The sequence below is a fragment of the Grus americana genome, chromosome 23 (assembly GCF_028858705.1).
Source record: "Grus americana isolate bGruAme1 chromosome 23, bGruAme1.mat, whole genome shotgun sequence".
NCBI classification, from domain to species: Eukaryota; Metazoa; Chordata; class Aves; order Gruiformes; family Gruidae; genus Grus; species Grus americana.
This window is the reverse complement of record NC_072874.1, coordinates 6,408,833-6,423,444: the sequence shown is the minus strand read 5'-3', so window position 1 is coordinate 6,423,444 and position 14,612 is coordinate 6,408,833. Positions and strand designations below refer to the sequence as shown.

The window sequence follows — 14,612 nt, the reverse complement described above, 5'->3', positions numbered from 1 at the left end:
ACCTGTGGTGTTTTCCCTGCATGTGATATTCTTGGATGAGATCTATTGAATCTTGTCTTAAAATAGAAATATAGCGTAATCACAAAAAAGTCTTGACTTGGTTCTGCTGGAAATAGTGGCTGAGCATCAGAAGTCAAGGTTAAGGTCAGTGAACAAGGGGTAACTGTACACTGGTCGCTGGTGCATTAGCATCTAAACGAGGTTTTGGGTTTTTGTCCTATAAATCACCCGCCAGCTATTACTGGGCTCCTTCCCTTGGCCTAGAGCAGGCTGCATCCGAATCTCCTGCTGTGTCTTCACCAGTGACACAACTAAATGTTGTGTGTGAAAAAGAGCCCATGAAGGACTGCAGTGACTACAGTGTGTGGATTACTCAGAAGTCTTTTACAAACTATTACCCCTGCTGTAGCAGAAAGGTGTATCAGATCTGTTGAGTTGCAGGGATTATGTAAACATTGAGTAGGAGGCGTGTAGTATTTATTGCTCATGTGCCATCGTGTTTGTGGCTGTTGTAATAAGCGCTGCTTTGATACAGGTGTGTTATCTGAGGAGGGCAATAATTTAGTCTGAATCCTGGCACATGGTTGAACTTCTGTGCTTTGTCCTCAAGTCCATAGTTGGGTTTTTTTTTCTTTGCTCCTGCCCATATGCTCAATGGCTGATCTGTAAGGACTTGCCTGGATGAGATTTGGGAATGAAAATCAGAAGTGTTTTCTTGCATTTTCAATGTATCCGACTTACTTAGCTAACAGTTTTAAATTGCTGCTTTTTTTTAATGTTCTAATTGAATCAATCTTCATCAAATTGTGATCCGAAGCAGAAAATGGCTCAGCTCCCCAAGTAAATGTATAGCTACAGGTCCTCCAGGTGAGCAAGGCCAGTGTCACCTCCCAGGGCCGTCCCCTCGCTCCCGCAGCCCCTGGGCTCTGCCCTGCCTGAATCTGGAAGGACCATTTGCTATTGCCCATGCCTTGCCTGCCTTGCCTTAGCTGGCAAGTCTTGGGGCCACCAGCGTAGCCCTGGAGCTATGTGGCTGCTGTGCCACATGCTGGCAACCTCTCGGGAAGGAGGAAAAGGCCATACCCCATCAGGGGCTTGCTTAAGGTGTTTTGCACCACAGTTTGTGCTTCTGGATTTCCACTTTGAGATGTTGTGGTTGGTACAGGAACTAAAATTGGCAACCGATCCTAAAGCGTCGCTCGCTCTCCTTTCTTCATCCCCTGCCCCCCATTTCAAATGGTGTTATTTAATTTAATTTGCCTTTTGTTTCTATCACTGTGTTTTCCTCTTTCATATCAGTGTAACTTGAATATAAATCTGCCTATTTTATAAAAGAGCCTTTACTTGATTTTCATCTGAAAGGAAGAGATGTGACTTGCTAACTTATGCATTGACTCCGTGGTTTGAAATCCTGCAGCTCACTGTGGAACATTAGTCTCTGCAATACGATTAGCAAAGGCAGTTGTGCTAGACTTTGTGTGTCGTAAAAGTAATTGCTGGTTTTGTCTTTTCTGTGTGTGTATAAATCTAACACTCTAAACATTGTAGCTTCTGGGAGTCTTAAAGGTAAGTCATGTTTTGGGCTCAATAACCTTGTTATATGCTGTAATATGGAATGTAGCTCTTGGTCTGTATCAGAAAAATTGTATACACTATGATTATCATTAAAAAACCCCCACAAATACGAGCATTTCCTTATGTATTTATTTTTCTTACCCATCTATAAATAGGTGCGTTCCATGGATGAACTGAATCATGATTTTCAAGCGCTGGCTCTGGAAGGACGGGCTATGGGAGAGGTAAGTGAAAGGCCTATAAACAAAAATCTGGTTATTTTGGGGGGAGGAGGAAAATAACAGTTTTTGAGGCTGCTGGAGTGATTCTGAACTTGAGAGTTCTCCATTATGACTGTGAAGCTTGTGTGTGTGTGTGTGAGTGTGTGCTTTAACAAAATAAAAACCTGTCAGGCTGGAATACATCTTAGTAGGAGGAACAGCTAAGCCCTCCACCTGTTGTATCATCAAACAGTAAAATGGTGGTTGTAAAAGAACAGTTAGAAACGTGTCTTGTGACAAGTGTTACAATACTTGTAGCGTGTTTATTTTGGGATCCAGTGATCTCAGACCCCTTAATATTGTGGGTTTAGTTGTCTGTCATTGTCTGCTGCCCTGTTTCCACTCCTGGTCACCTTTTGGCTCTTGTAATAAAGCACAGGACTGTGTTTAACGTTTAAAGTAGCTGGGCAACGTAATCAAGGGCTGCAGAAGTGTGAAGTGCTTCAGACAGGTCAAAGGACTGAGCAAGAAGCTGTCAGATAACGGGCCCTTCAGGTCTAACTTGACAGAAACCCAGTGAGAGTTATTTTAATCGAACAGCGCAGTAAGGGGGTGGCAGGTTTGGGGTAGGTGGCCATTGGTTTTCTTTGAAAAGAGAGAACTTACCTGTTGACTTGAAAGAATAGCAAGTTACTGTAGTTGGCTGTGTTAGGTTCCTAAAAGTTGGATGTAAACGCTTCTTTTCCTTGCCTTGTTCCCTTTTCCTTTATAGTCAGTCCATTTAGAGGCTTCTGGAAGAACAGAGATGAGAAAATTATGTCTTGTAGAAGGATATTAATGTACGGCAGGTCAGCTTGATGCTGTTGTTTTGGAGAGCCTTCGTTTTCGTGTTCCTGTCTGTCAAGTTCAGACTAGTTTATTTTCTCCACCTTTTAGTCTGTCCTATCTCTGTTGCCTAGTTTATGAGCCAGGTTAAAAGAAAAATGTCCCTAGAACCCAAAAATTACTGTTTTGGAGAAAACAGCAAACCAGAACTGTGGTGGGATTCATAAGAAGGTGCCCTCTCTCCTCTTCTTCCTTCCTTCTCTGGAAGATCATAATACTGAGTTGTATTTTAATTTGTCAGTACTTTGTTTCTCTAGGTTAATTTGACAGTTCTCTGTTTCTCTAGGTTATATTAACATACATTGAGACTATTGACTAAGAGTAGATGAAAATGATTTACAAAGGAGAAAACATGGTATTAAAAAGTCTGTCTAAAGCGGCTGAAAAGCAGCTGATGTGCCTCCATATGAAGCATGCCGGTGGAATGGCGGGGGTGTGAATGTTCTGTGAATACTATTTTTTAACACCTCACTTGGGCAAGACCTTCATTTTCAGATATAGAGTGTACAGGCTCTTTGAAAGCCTGTTAAGAGCGTCACGTTAGCTTAAATGCCTGAAGACATTCCTAAATATGCTGATTTTTACCAACTCTTACTTTACTTAGCCATTTCTTGAGAGAAGTGGATTTGGGTTTGGTTTTTGGAGTATGTGAGGTTTGCCTTCCCATGATGACTCACCTTGTAATTGTGATGCAGAAAGTTTTGGAGATGGCATCCTTTTGTCACTGGGCTTTTCCACATACTGGAACGTGCACATTTTTCCAGGAAAGGTGACATTTCACCCTTCTCTTTAAGCTAAGACACTGTTTCTTGTTTCTCTTGGGGTTTTTCTCCCTCAGTCCCACAATTTCCTTTCTTATCCATTGAATTTTCTCTGTATTTCCCCAAGGTATTTCAACATAGATCCAGCTGGCTGATTTAAGGAGCTATGTAAACAGAGATCCTCACTGGATATACGTATTGGCTTTCAAGACCGTGTTCTTCAGCTAGAGACTTTGATTTTCTGCAGCATGCTGTATCTGTTGTTTAGATGCCTTAGCAAGGCACCGATGGTTTCCTCCCCTGCTCCTGGAATGTGAAGGAAACTCATGGAGAAAGTCAGTGTACTAAGAACACATTTAAGTCTGAAATAAATGAGGAAAAGAGCAAATTCGATTTGTATTTCTTGATCTTGTGTCTTCTGAGCCTTACCTGCAGGAAGTGTCAATAATCTCATACTTTCAGTTGATAGGGAGAAACCTGGAGGAGAAAGATGAGGAAAAGATTGTTTACACATTCAGTGTATCTGTTTATCATCTTCTTTTCTTGCTTCTTGGTAGGCAACATCATCATAATTTTAGTGATTTAAGGAGTTTGTGCCTCTGAAGACATCAGAGCTTTTCTTAAAGGTTGCTGTCAAACAATTAAATCTCTTACCTGCATTTTGACAGCAGGATAGATAATAATTGGTGATGAACAGATATTCTAATCTGGGAACATTAAGAATAGTTTAAAAAAAACCCATAACTTTCATCTGCCTTGTGGCTGTTTCCATCTTCAAAATCCCACCCTCTGCAACCAGCCTTGTACCCCCCTAAATTCCTGTGTAAGGGGAAGTGCAACGTTTTCTCAGGTGTGAGACTGAAAGGAAGAGCCACGGAAACCCTTCTGCTCTGCTCTACAATGGAAGGGATTTGGGTGGTTGATAGTGAACGTGGTGGATAATGGTGAAAGTAGCCTTGTAGAAGGAGCATCTATTCTCTGCCCCTTTTTTAGCCAGGTTGGTAGCTGTAATGAAGGAAGTCATCTTGGAGCCTTACTACAAGCCATGTAAGAGCAATGAAATCTTCACTAGTTTTGTATCCAGCTCCCCTTCTCAGCAGATACTGAACTGGGAGGCAATAAAAAGCCACGGTGTGTAGCAATTGGTGAAGGAAGAGCGTGGTGCTTCAGAAGTTGCACACAGGGGCCAGTCGGTTTTGCTGCTTTAGAGCACAGAGCAGAACGTGTGTCCATGCTCTTGTGCTGTCTTCTGAGGTCTCGGATCCCACAGCAGTGATACTTACCTGAGGCTTAACGTGAGCTATGCAAGTTCTCTTTCTTTTCCAGCCTTCAAGACAGGAGAGCTGGATATCTGCTTTTCTTTGCTTAAATCCCTCTTACCTGTAGCTTTGCAATATTGAATATTCGTGCGATGCCTTTTTGGGGATAGTGGACAGTGCAGAGAGACTGCGCCGTGCTGTTTGTCGTCAGGGCATTAAGTGCATTTTGAACTGCGGCAACATTCTTGATTTGGTAGTAGGTTATCTGTGAGATAAGCCTGTGTCCAGAATAAAAGAGCAGCTGGGTGAGTAGCAGGCTGTAACTTAATCTGGGAGGGTGGGAGGAGGATGGGAACAGAAAGGTATTAGGCAACTGGTAGGTACTTAGCTTCAAAAAATGGAAGGAATTGAACCAAAAATTTTGAAGTACAAATATTGGGGTAACAGTGAATCTCACCCTACACTTGAAAAGAAATGCTGGTAAGAAATATTTTCCATTTCATCTGATGAGCATCTAATTATTGCTCTCTGCTGCTGGCCTCTGCAGGTTTTAGTGCTGGAATATAGTGTCGGTCTGACTCTGGCCGTACAGTGAAATTGCTACAACCCGTGTGGTTCATTGTAGCAGAGCTCTTAACCATCCCAGGCTGAAGTGTCCGTGTGTATGTCCCCTGGATGCAAATGGACAAATAAGCCCCAGCCTCTCCAGGGACCAGCGCTTTTTGTTGAGCAGAGTGGTGGTGACACTGGGCCTAGGCGTTCCTGTATCTGGTTAAAAAAAAACAACCAACAAACCAAGGAAAAAAAAAAAACCCACCTAAAAAACCCCCACATGACTCTGCTTTCCCTGGTAATGATGCCTTTACTGTGTTCTCATAAATTTATGATTCATTAGCAGCTGGGCTAAGGGAGTATTGACAGTTTTGAATAATGTTTCTGTTCAGGTTTGGGTTTTTGGTTTTTATTTCCTCCTTCAATTTATCCAGAGCTAGCAGCATTAGAAATAGGAGGATTGAAGCTGTGTTTGCAAAGCGTGATGGTGCCCCAAGAGCTACACTGGCATGGCAGGATGGCTGAGTGCAGGGGCTGAGAGCACCAGAACCGAGGCAAGAGCTAAGCAAGAGCGCACAGGGGACGGTTAGGCAGCCACGGAGTCAGTGAAATGCAGTTAGACAGCTTAAAGCTAGCCATCCTGGCACGATGGAGTTTGTTTTGGGTTTTTTTTTTTAACATTCCTCGCTATATTTCCAATCATACAATCCTGTTGCGGGTTTTTTTGTGTGCTGTCAGACCCTCCTGTGAGCCGGTTTAACTCCCTGAGCCAGCAGACAGCTGCCCGTTCTTTGGGACAGGAGACCAAAACCTGTCCTTGGGGTGGCACTCCAGCTGGGATTGCTTGTTGTGTGCTCAGCCTCCCTATCTTGTTTGGTTTTACACGGCAACATTTTTTTTAGGGTAGATAACATCTTAGTGTTTGTAAACCTGCCGTGCTGCCCGAATGTGACTTGTAAATACACGCTCTGCCTTCTACCTGTTGCTGCAGATAAACTGACTTCTCCAACTGCACAGATGGCTTCTTTTATCTTAATATTTGCCTTGTCTGATGGGGATCAGTTTACTTAATTTGTCTAATTCGTAATCCCATCTCAGTGGGATCTATATGCACAGGCTCTGTACTTGTTGGTTGTGGAATTGCTTGTGTTGATGTGTAAGTCTTCCTCTCCCCTCCTCCCCGCTCTGCTAAATTGAATATTGGCCTAACTCTGTAAGTCCTCTGTAAGAGGGCTTAGAAGGATTATTTTCACACTAGATAGGTTCAATTTTAATAAAAACTGTGGAACAAATAAACTAGTCTACTTCTAAACTGCCGCATGTTCCTTTTTATTTTCCAATGTGAAGAACCGGATGATACTCACTTAAAATAATTTATTTATTTTTTTCCCGTTGCAACTGACAACTTTCCCTGAGGAAAAATGTGTCGTCTTGGCAGCCTGTTGCATAATTCAGTACAGATGATTACCACTTGCTAAACCTCTAGTTTTGGTTGGACTGGTGCTTGACAGAACAAGGACCCCCATTGCCATCTGTTAATATTGTCTTTTGGGTTTTCCCCTTCCCAATATCTGTAAATACATCCGGAATCTGTATGTAAAATAAACATTTATATTTTGTTTCTTTCTGTTTATGGTGCAGAGCTTCCAGCTGGAAACTTTTATGCTTCTGGGGGGGGAAGATAAAACTGTAGGGGACAGAGTTGGAGTTGTTTGTGCAGTAAGGGGGTGTGCGTGCACAAGATAGCATTAGAATTTTTGCTAATCCTTGTCTGTGATTCACTGCAAAACCATCAGAAGGTGTTGGGGTGCAGTTCTTCAGGATCTCGTTGGTAAGTGGATGTGTCTTCACCCTTACGAAAGGGGGAGAGGGTCGGTGAAGCAATAAAGGGCTAAACTAGTGTCAAGTCGCACACCAGGCAGAGGAAATGGTCTTGCTACCTTTTGTGGCAGTTATCCAGCTTGTAGGGTCAGGAAAATGGAAATATTTAGTTAAAGGAACAAGCAGAATACAAATAAAAGCTTGTTCTGTATATTCCACTTCATAAGACAGCTTGTTGCTGTGGTTTGTAAACTCACATGAAGTGTTCGTTTTCCTTATCTTTCGGTTAGGAGTGTGCGCCTGGTTTATGAAGCAGTACGTGAAGTGTGTCTGAACCTGGTGCCTCGTGTGGGTGGATGTCCCTTTCCACATCTTTAGTGTATGATTCTGTTATAACTGAGATTTGAAAGTGTTTCATGAGACGCAACCACCTGTGCTGGCAATACTGGTTTAAGGTTCTTGCATCAGCCATGGAGTGCTTGCGGGTGTGTTGCAAACTTCTCCCCTTACCTCCCGCAGCCCTCTCAGCAGCCACATTTGCCAGCTGCTCTTTGCAAGGCCTCTGAGCAATTTGCAACGTGGACCTGCAAAAGATCGTTCTTTCTAAAGAGGGATTTTGAGGGGCGCACGTGCTCTGACCTGGGACACGCTGGGGGAGATCCCTTCGCCTGGTGTTGCTGCTGAAGAGAAAACGTTGCCGAAACGTGGCCTTACTCTGATGAATTCTGCCGGTTTGGAAATGGCTTGTGAATTTTAAGATGGTGGAAATGAGAAATCTCATTTTGTTTCCACTGTTGATATTTCATGAGAAAGCAAGTACCTCAAAGTATTAAAACCAAGAAGGGAGGTTGAACTTAGTTACATCTAGCAGACTTCCTCGGGAGAAGTAACTACTGAACCTTTATGCTTGTTTGCTTCAGAGTTTAGGATTGCTTTACAAATGTTGAGATTACCTATTGCTCTGACCGTACTTACCAGGCAGTTGCTGACCTCCCTGTTCCCCTTTTTTGTGCAGGTTTAGAGATGCAGATTTCCTCTTAGGTTTGTACTAGACTTGATTTTTTTTTTATTTTTTTTTTTACTTAAGTTCCATTTTGCCTTTTTACCTTAAAGTAGAAACAAATTTCCTAAGTTTAGAATTCACTGTTTCTTTCCTGTGTATATCAGAAAAACTTACTAACATTTTGGAAACTCAGGAGCTTATGAAAGGAATTTAATTTTCTTGTAAACTAGAAATTGCTCCTTCCTCAAGAAGAAAATACTCTCTTCTGCTCACTTCTGTCTCCTTTCTGCAAGCCCATGCCCCTTCTCATCCGTTCCTTGGGGTGTGACTGCAGAACAGAGAGTGTCCTCCTACTCTGCAAGGTATTGTCAAAGGAAATGAGAAGTGTTTGGTTGCAGGTAAAATTTTGTTTAATTGGTCCGTATCACTTTATTCTCCAGAATTCCTTGAAATGGAATGAGGAGGAGAGTAGTTATTTTTGCTGGGGTGGCAGCAGCAGGAGTGAAAAAGCTGTGTTTGAATAAATACGGGAATGACAGAAGCTTACAAAAAATGGTAACACACGATGTGTGTTTATGTTTGTAAATACTAGAGAGCACTGACTTGGCTTTCACCTCCTTAACGTCACCGTGGTGCAGATGGAGGAACAGGTTAGTCTCTGTTTTGAAATTAGTTTTGCTGATGGGAGTCGCTTGTCCTTACAGTTGTCCTGAGTTATTTCTGGATTACGTAAAAGGGGAGCACGGTGCAAGTTTCCCTGCTTTTATCGTTTAGTTAAGAGAATCACGAGCAGTCCTACGCTGTGTTTACGATGCTATGACAAATCCTAAAGTCACAAACACGCTTCTAAAAAGTGAGTGACGTGTCGAGATCTCATGATGTTTCTTGAAGAAGGAGCAGCTGGGGAAAGCCCTGTGTTTTCTACTCAGTAGTTTGAGAGTTAAAAGAACAAGTTGAGTCTTGTTCTCCCAGTAGGAAGAAGATAATAAAAACCCAGAGGTAGCTTAGCACTTGGATTAAAATGCTTTCTTCAAGGTTTTAACCTTTTTGAGAGGGTTGGGTGGAAATGTCTTGCTGCTGGAAGAGATTGAAACTAGAATGGGATACCTTGTAGAGAAAATAGGCAATTAAATGGTCTTGCATGGACAAACTGTGCAAGATATGGAGTCCGTAGGCATGGATGGCGTGCCAAATATTGAAGAGCTGGGGAAAACAAAAGTTTGGCATTTCTGTACCAAAAAGTTCTCATACTCAAAGCCAGTGTCATGAACAAATATTTGATTGTAGAGAAAGGAAGTTTTTTTTCTTCCTTTCACTAAAAGGAGACCTCTTAGACACAAGAAACTCATTACAAGGGTGGTGAGGCCCTGGCACAGGTTGCCCAGAGAAGCTGTGGATGCCCCATCCCTGGAAGTGTTCAAGGCCAGCTTGGATGGGGCTTTGGGCAACCTGAAAGATGCTGAAAAGATGTCTGTGCTCATTGCAGTGAGAGTGGGTTAGATGGCCTTTGAAGGTCCCTTCCAACTCAAAGCATTCTGTGATTCTAGACTCTGCATCTGTAATGAATGCTGCGAAGCAGGGTGGGTACAAGTCCTGCTGACACTTTTTGTACAGCTATTTCTTCTGCCCTAGGGGCAGCCCAGGTCCTGGAGTCCGTACATCCAGGTAGGGTTGATGTGTACGTACCTTTGAAGGACTTTGGGGTACACTGCGTTGTGCTTAGGCATAGAACGTGAACGAGCTCATCTCATCCTTAGTTTGAAAACTGATCTGAAGACTTTTGCTTTTGAATTAGTAGGAGGAAGTCTATTGCGAGTTGGAAGAGGAGGTTAGGGTGGGGAATAAGTTATACAAGTGTGTACTTTCAGTAAAAGAAAAACTGCAGTTGAATTGAGCAACATTCAATCAGTAAATAAGTTTTGTTTAGCACTGTGGCAGCAAACAGCGTGCACACACACACACAGAGGTGTGGTGTCTTCAGCCTTGCAGAAGGATCTCAGCCGGTTCAGAAGGGGCAACCTCTGTGCTGGAGCTCCTGGTGTGCCTGGCACAAGACGAGTGTTACCAGCACATGTCATCCTAAAATTTGCCCTGTTACATATGTTATATGTTAGCTTGAGATGTTGATTCAGCCTCTGTAGGTGAGGGTTGCTTTGGTTTCCATTCCCGCCTGCTCATATAGACAATATGCAGATGTATGCATAAATATTTCAGTTCGGCTGGAAAATGCCCCTGCGCCAGCTCTTGCTCCGGGCGCGCAGTCAGCAGCATCAGCGAGCCGAGGAGCTGGGAGCGTGTGGTTACTGCTGCACAACTTGCACGGCTGCGTACAGCTTGAGGTGTGAGCGAGAGCCCCTGAAGCAGCAGTGCTGTTGCTCTGAGGTCTGCTCAGACACCGAGCCTGCCCTCCATCTTGTGCCTGTACAAGGTTTTTTTCCAAAGGGATTGCAGTTATTTATTTTCCCCTTGTAGGTGACTGCCGTGTTTTAAGTTGTGGATTGATCTTATTCTCTACTGATCTTGGCACAAAAGCGGGATTACTTGTAGTCAACAGCAACTTCGGGTGTTAGTTAAATAGCTGAATGTAATTGCTCTCTTATCTGTGGTGTTTCATTTTGGGTTTTTTTATTAATTTATAGAATTTGGAAGGAATTCTACTTTTCAGGTGTGAGGTAAAATTGATGTTGCTTTCATTATAATACTTGTCTTCTCTGTAATCTGTCCAGTTACCCAAATCTGAACCTCAGGTTTAATCTCATATGTACAGACCTGCTTCACGATACATTTCTGAGTAAACAGATCTTCCCTAAGTTAAAAAGTAAATGGTGACCATGACTTTTTTGATTGTCTGTCTTAAACCAGAGGGTACTGCAAGCTGGAAGCTCTTAATGATTTACACTTGCTTCATCTTCATCCAGTAGCTTATTTACTCTGTTATGCTGTAGCCTTAAATTTGCACGTCCACTGATAGAGTTATCAACACTTCTAATATACAGGAGACAAGGTTTAATCTGATAATTCTTGTTTGTTCTATGGTAGTTTCAAACAGATGCAAGTACTTGTTAATCTTTTACTTCCTTTAGTTTTATTCCAACTTCATCAGGCAAGGCTCATTTATTTTGTTAATTTGCTATGAATGTACTGTTGTTTCCTGTCTGAATTGCATACGTCTCATTCAGCCAGAAGATTTAATTTGAAGATTGTACGCTTGACATCTAAGGCACTTAAGCAGGGCTCAAAATTCCCCTTGCCATATGTAGCTGCCACGCAGCAGGTATTTCCTCAGTGAAGCTGGTATTTTCAAAATACATCTGCGAAATAGGGCACGCTGTTCTTTCTGCCATCTTCTGAACTTCAGAACAATCTTCCTTGGATTCATTCAAGCCAAGGACGGCTTTCTGTCTCGTTCTCAGTAAGTGCATAACCTTCTTCGTTTCATCCGGTAGGAACAATACACGCATGGCAGGTGCGGTGGCCCAGAACTGTTCACTCTTATTAGTGTTTATAAATAACCTTCATAGCGTGGAGAGTCCTCAGCAGTCATTAAATAAGCAAGAAGTGAGAGCTCTTGGCACCTCTTAAGCTATTCTGTCCCTGCCAGCATCAGAACCTCACTATTTGAAGGCAAGAGTTTGTGCTGGAAATGCTGGGTAGTTCTAGAGGTATCCTTGCAGATCAGGTGGAAGTCGTGATAATTTTCTGATCAGAACAGGTCTTTTTCTGCTACTATTTTTCTTGCGAGTAGCTCTCGTGCTGAGAGGCTGGAGAATGTAAATTGTATGTGTGTGCTTACGTGTGTGGGATTCATAAAGCATTTAAGAGTGTAAGAGGATTGCGGAGATTGAATCATTATCTCAGTTGCTGTATGGCTTTCACCCTAGGAGTATATAAATATTTTGATTATAAAGCATGTATCAGTTTGTGTTTAATGATTGATTCATGTTTAGAAGGGAGACGCTTATGGTTTATGTTTGCATTTTATACTTATTTTAATCATGCTTTGTTTTTTGTTTTTTGTTTTAATTGCAGCAGCTGTTGCCGGGTAAAAAGTTTTGGGAATCTGATGATTCCAGCAAAGATGGACCAAAAGGGATATTTCTGGGAGATCAGTGGAGAGACAGTGCTTGGGGAACATCAGGTAGCTCAACTATTTACTTAATTTAGTCGGGGTTGAATACAAAAATGTGCAAATTGTCTACTCAAAATTACTGGCCAGTCTGGATGACACGGCTTTTAAAAGATTTTTAAAAACATCTGTTTTGCATAATAGAAAACTAATAGAAAAACCCACATTGCTTTGTGATAGAGTTAAAAGATATCCACAGTTATAAAAAGATTGTCTAACGTGAACGTGTGTACCCTTATGTTTATCTGCTTAAAATTTTAGATTGCCATTAAAATTTCAATTTAAACTCTCTGATGTATTCTCTGCCTTGGGATGGATGACTTGAAGTTTGAACAAAGATATTAGAGAACAAGATCAGTAAAAAAAACCACAACCAGCCCACAATCTTTTAATACTAAACCAACGAACCAAAACCCAGCAACGTTCAATTTAAAAAAGAAAAAAAACAAAGTGATGTTTTGAATTAGTAGTGTTTAAGTTTATCTGCCAAGAATTTTGTTCTTGGATCAGAGACTGCCCCTTACTTTGAATTTAAGGGGCAAGTGTTCAAGTTGGTTTTAGTTAAATGGCAAAAAAATCACATGCATGTGCTGAATTTGAAATGCTAATCTTTTACTTTTTATTTTCTGTGCTTTCTCTATGTAATGAATAGGCTCCTTAAACACTGCTGAGTATCTCGTGCAGTTCCCAAAAAACTGCACGGAACTACAGCTCCAGGGGATATGCGATTTAGAGGAACTGCACTGTTGTGTGGGGCTCTTTTTTCCCTGCTGAAAATACCCATTATTAGAGTGAAGGTATTTGGGATAGTGATAAGGGCATTTTTTATTATTTAAATTTCCAAATCGCTGTGAAAAGGGGATAGATCTTCTCCACATCTGGTCAGCTGAACGTTGCAGTCTGGCTGGATACTGGGGAGGTTTCGGGGAGCTGCTGCCCCCAGCTGTGACTTGCCTATCGGCAGCGGATGTCCATAGCAGCGCCTGCACCCCGTCTTCAGCAGCAGCGTGTGCCCAGGTGTGTTCGTACCAGCTAAGTGGAGGGTGGATGAAAGGGCTGAGCCAGACTCTGAAGAGCAAGAGCTGAGAAGGAGACTTTCTCCTTCACTGCGCCTGCTGTTGGGCTGGTTCCACTCACCAGACAGGCAGGGTAGACATCTGGGGGAGGTAACCTCCTACCCTGGCTGATCGCAAATCTCCATGAGTCAAAGCCCTTTGTCTCATCTGTTCCTTTGTTTATTCCCAATTAATCCTGTGCACCTTAGAGCCTTTATTCCTGAGCCATGGCCTGAAATGGTGTCTGTGAGTCAGGGAAGTCATAGTTTCCCCTTTTGCTCATCTAAGATGAAGAGAACAGCTGTGGGCTGAGAAGTTGCTCAAGGTTGCAGCCCCAGAGCAAGGAGCACAGCTTGGAGGTGGGGTGTGGAAGTCTCCTTGGCCAGAAGACTAGTTTGTTCCATGAGCAGTGGAACTCATGAAGCCCGGTTTTCTGTAAGATGCCCTTTGCTCCATCCATTTTCCTTTCTGTCTGTGTCCACAGTATGTGCTGCAATCCTCCCATATGGCTTTGGTTCTTTGCTACTCAACCTTGAAGTTGTAGCTTTAAAGCATTTAAAGCCAGTACCGCTAAAAGGAGCAGTGCTGTCTGATGCAGGCTGCTCCTTTCTTCCCTTCCGGGTGGTACAAGTAGTTATGCAGCAGTGCAGTGAAACCTGCTATGGGGAATAGATTTGGGTTAGAACTAGCTTTTTTGTTAGCTTTATCCCCAAAAAGTCTCCCCAGTCCACCTCACTTTGTGGCCACATAGATGCTTGTGCTGGCTTGAGGGAGAAGGCAGGAAAGTATAGCCAGGAGCAATGATAGAAAAGAATGACTTCTCTTGGCAGTTTACACCTGGTTTATAAGGAAGCTACAGCATCGATAGCATTGCCTGTCCCTCCACCATCACCTGGCAACTACCCGATCTGCTGCATGTTGTCATTGACTCGCTGACTCTTGCCAGTCTGAGCAGCCAGAAGCAGAGAACTTCTTTCCTTCCCTCGTCGGGGATGGAAGGTCACCTTCTGCTGCCCAGCCAGCAACATCTGCAGAGCTGATAAGGACTTGGAGACATCGATCCTTAGTCTGTTATGGTTGGATCTCAAACTTTCATGCTGCAGGGATGATAAAGGGATGGGGCAGGGCAGGAGGACAGGGGAATGAGGAAGAAGAAATGAAGTTCTCCTAAACTTTTTCTTGAGGAAATAGCAGCTAAGAGAAACTCTGATCATGACACGAATATGGCAGCCCAAGAAAACAAATACAGGCTGATGTAATGGTAGGATGATGTTTTAAATGACAAACCAAGACTGACTGTTTTTGCACTGTACCAATGCAAGAGTTTTACTAAAACTTAGAAGTAGAATTTTTGTTTTTTAATTGCAACCTTTAG

At 42.7% G+C, this 14,612-nt stretch overlaps 1 protein-coding gene across 15 annotated transcripts in view; it reads left to right on the top strand.

Annotated features, from left to right (window-relative positions):
- PUM1 (pumilio RNA binding family member 1) overlaps window positions 1-14,612 on the top strand; it is a 76,256-nt gene that overhangs the window by 17,793 nt on the left and 43,851 nt on the right. For 9 of the 15 annotated variants that reach the window (XM_054802766.1, XM_054802761.1, XM_054802760.1 and 6 more), the window contains 2 exons: window positions 1,731-1,799; window positions 12,086-12,194. In XM_054802766.1, coding sequence (XP_054658741.1) covers window positions 1,731-1,799; window positions 12,086-12,194 — 178 coding nt within the window. Of the gene's footprint in view, window positions 1-1,730; window positions 1,800-7,044; window positions 7,064-12,085; window positions 12,195-14,612 lie in introns of those variants that run through there. The other 6 variants (XM_054802762.1, XM_054802756.1, XM_054802765.1 and 3 more) reach the window with 2 other exon arrangements.